The following is a 3,910-nucleotide window of genomic DNA, read 5'->3' as shown; positions in this document are numbered from 1 at the left end:
TTACAAAACTGGTTCCTGAATAAAATCTACACTGGGATGAAGTAGTATGTGGTATTCTGCCAATGTAGAATGGCAGGTATTAGACACTTCAGATCAAGGCCTAACAAGTGGTGTGAGCACAGTGGTCTTGCTGATAGAGCATGAGGCAGAAAAAAAATCTGTATTTCAGACACCAATTGAGTTCAGTTTCATATTAAAAAGTCACCAAACTTTCAGAATGTAATTCTGTTGTCTATAGTAGCTTTACTTATGGTAAGGTCAGTCAGGTGTAAGAAGGAAGGGGCAGATTTGGATATTTGTACTGGATGATTAATAGCTTTATGTAAGGTGGATTAGGGATCTAATAGACATGTGAATGCTTCAGGATCAAAGTCAAAACACATTTGGGTGCTTATCAGAGATACTGAGTGGACAGTCATGTCTGGGCCTCTCAATTCAGTAAGCATCTTGGACAAGTAGCACACTTTCAAAGAATTTCTCAGTGATTAGAACTGTTCTATGAAAAAAAATGGCATTATTATTAATTTTGGAAGATAAACTAACTTACAGCTTCTTTCTCTTTCTCAGGTAATCTGGTTTGTGCCACATTGCAGATGTCAGTAGACTCACAAATGGACCTGCCTGAAGAAATTCAGCATCCATATACAAAATTTTCTGAATGGAAATTCAAACTCTTTAAAGTGAGACCATTTAAAAAAACACCTTCTGATAACAGCCAGCACATAAACAAAGATCAGGCAGAAGAGATTGCTTCTTCATACAAAAAAGTCATACTGCATAAAGATGAAACAGTGCCAAAAGGAGAAAAGATGGACTTAATGGGCAATAGGCAGGCACTTGAGAAAGATGACATGAAAACGCAAGACAATGAAGCTCATCAGAACAATCTGAGGCAACTTTGCCGTATCTGTGGAGTTTCACTTCAAACTGGTTGTTACAAGAGAACTCATCCAGTGCATGGGCCAGTGGATGATGAAACTCTGTGCCTTCTGAGAAAGAAAGAGAAAAAAGCAACCTCTTGGCCAGATCTTATTGCTAAGGTTTTTAAGATTGATGTGCGAGGGGATGTTGATACTATCCATCCCACTAGATTTTGTCACAACTGCTGGAGTATTATCCATAGGAAATTCAGTAATACTCCATGTGAAGTATATTTTCCCAGGAGCAGCATAATGAAGTGGCAACCCCATTCCCCAAAATGTGTTGTATGCCACACTGCCAGTCGGGGAGTTAAGAGAAAAAGCCAGCCACCCAGTAAACAACATGACAAACGTGTGAAGACCCTTGCAGAATGTGCTCAAATAAGCAGAGGTGTAAAGAACCAAGCACAGATAAACAACAAAGATGTAATGAAAGAGAGAATCAATTGTAAGAACATACATCTCAGCACCAAGCTGCTTGCAGTTGATTACCCAGTAGATTTCATTAAATCCATCTCTTGCCAGATCTGTGAGCATATTTTGGCAGATCCAGTGGAAACAACATGTAGGCACTTGTTTTGCAGAACTTGCATCCTTAAATGTATCAAGGTTATGGGCAGCTATTGCCCCTCCTGCTGGTATCCTTGCTTTCCTACTGATCTGGTAACCCCAGTCAAATCCTTCCTAAACATTCTTGATAGCTTGGGTATAAGATGCCCTGTAAAGGAATGTGATGAAGAGATCTTGCATGGAAAATATAGCCAACACCTCTCCAGCCACAAGGAGATGAAAGATAGAGAGCTCTACAGCCACATAAATAAAGGTGGCCGGCCAAGGCAGCATCTCCTGTCTTTGACCAGGAGAGCTCAGAAACATCGTCTGAGAGAACTGAAACGTCAAGTCAAGGCTTTTGCTGAGAAAGAAGAGGGCGGTGACATAAAGGCTGTATGTATGACTTTGTTCCTGCTAGCTTTAAGAGCTAAAAATGAACACAAACAAGCAGATGAATTGGAGGCTATAATGCAAGGGAGGGGATCTGGACTTCACCCTGCTGTCTGCCTGGCAATCCGAGTCAACACATTTCTCAGCTGTAGCCAATATCATAAAATGTATAGAACGGTAAAAGCTGTCACTGGGAGGCAGATCTTCCAACCTTTGCATGCTCTTCGCACAGCTGAGAAAGCCCTCCTACCGGGTTATCATCCATTCGAATGGAAACCTCCCTTGAAAAATGTATCCACTAATACAGAAGTAGGAATTATAGATGGACTATCAGGATTGTCAGTCTCAATTGATGACTACCCAGTAGACACAATTGCAAAGAGATTCCGATATGATGCAGCCTTGGTTTGTGCTTTAAAAGACATGGAGGAGGAGATCTTGGAAGGCATGAAAGCAAAAAACCTGGATGACTATTTGAACGGTCCTTTCACTGTGGTAGTAAAAGAGTCCTGTGATGGAATGGGAGATGTCAGCGAGAAGCATGGAAGTGGGCCTGCTGTCCCAGAAAAGGCTGTTCGCTTTTCTTTCACAATCATGAACATTGCTATAGCACATGGGAATGAAATCAAGAGGATCTTTGAAGAAGTAAAGCCCAATTCAGAATTGTGTTGCAAGCCCTTGTGCCTTATGCTGGCTGATGAATCAGATCATGAAACTCTGACAGCAATCTTGAGCCCCCTCATAGCAGAAAGAGAGGCTATGAAAAACAGTGAACTACTGCTTGAAATGGGAGGCATCCTGAGAACATTCAAATTCATCTTTAGGGGTACAGGATATGATGAGAAACTTGTGCGGGAAGTGGAAGGGCTGGAAGCTTCAGGTTCCACTTACATTTGTACCCTGTGTGATGCAACCCGTCTGGAGGCATCTCAGAATTTGGTCTTACACTCCATAACCAGGAGCCATGCTGAAAATCTGGAGAGATATGAAATATGGAGGTCCAATCCATATCATGAATCTGTTGATGAGCTCCGTGACAGAGTGAAGGGTGTTTCAGCCAAACCTTTTATTGAGACTGTTCCCTCCATAGATGCATTGCACTGCGACATTGGCAATGCAACAGAATTCTACAGGATTTTCCAGATGGAGATCGGTGAAGTTTACAAGAATCCTGATGCATCTAAAGAGGAGCGGAAGAGGTGGCAGTTGACTCTTGACAAACACCTCAGGAAGAAGATGAACCTGAAGCCTATGATGAGGATGAGTGGAAATTTTGCTAGAAAGCTCATGTCCAAAGAGACAGTAGAGGCAGTATGTGAATTAATAAAGTGTGAGGAAAGACATGAAGCCCTAAAAGAATTAATGGACCTTTATCTGAAGATGAAGCCAGTGTGGCGATCTTCATGCCCTGCCAAGGAGTGTCCAGAATTGCTGTGCCAGTATAGCTACAATTCACAGAGTTTTGCTGAGCTCCTGTCTACAAAGTTCAAGTACAGATATGAAGGCAAGATTACAAATTACTTCCACAAAACCCTTGCTCATGTTCCTGAAATAATTGAAAGAGATGGGTCCATTGGGGCCTGGGCAAGTGAAGGAAATGAGTCTGGAAACAAACTATTTAGGAGGTTCCGAAAAATGAATGCCAGGCAGTCTAAATGCTACGAGATGGAGGATGTCTTGAAACATCACTGGTTATATACCTCCAAGTACCTCCAGAAGTTCATGAATGCTCATAAAACATTAAAAAGCCAGGGCTTCACCATTGATCCAGAAGAAAGTTTAGGTGGCTCCTTGCCATTAGAGGTATCAGAAAGCAATGATTCAGCAGAACTCTAAATGTAGAGTGCATTTGGTATTGAGTTTCTGATGGTGTCTTCCTGCAAGTAGGCAGCTTCTTTTGCAGGCCTGTAGAGATACAGGGAAGTCTGAAATGACCACTTTTACACTCCCTGTTAAATGTGCTGAGTGGAGTTTAATAAACACCGTGTCTGTTGGGAGTTTCCAAGAGGCAATGCAGTGATGCATTTACCAGTTGTTACGTGAGATGA

At 41.9% G+C, this 3,910-nt stretch overlaps 1 protein-coding gene across 1 annotated transcript; it reads left to right on the top strand.

The window, feature by feature from the left end:
* Positions 1–611: 611 nt before the first annotated feature.
* RAG1 (recombination activating 1) lies at positions 612–3,698 on the top strand (the record flags this gene model as incomplete). The annotated part of the gene is made up of 1 exon (XM_080345270.1): positions 612–3,698. One exon carries the CDS (start codon positions 612–614, stop codon positions 3,696–3,698), a length of 3,087 nt encoding a protein of 1,028 aa, XP_080201396.1.
* Between the last annotated feature and the right edge of the window lie 212 nt (positions 3,699–3,910).

Source organism: Nesoenas mayeri (genome assembly GCF_963082525.1).
Source record: "Nesoenas mayeri genome assembly, chromosome: 5".
Lineage (NCBI taxonomy): Eukaryota > Metazoa > Chordata > Aves > Columbiformes > Columbidae > Nesoenas > Nesoenas mayeri.
Note: the sequence above shows the minus strand (reverse complement) of the source record. Positions and strands in the feature narration are given on the sequence as shown.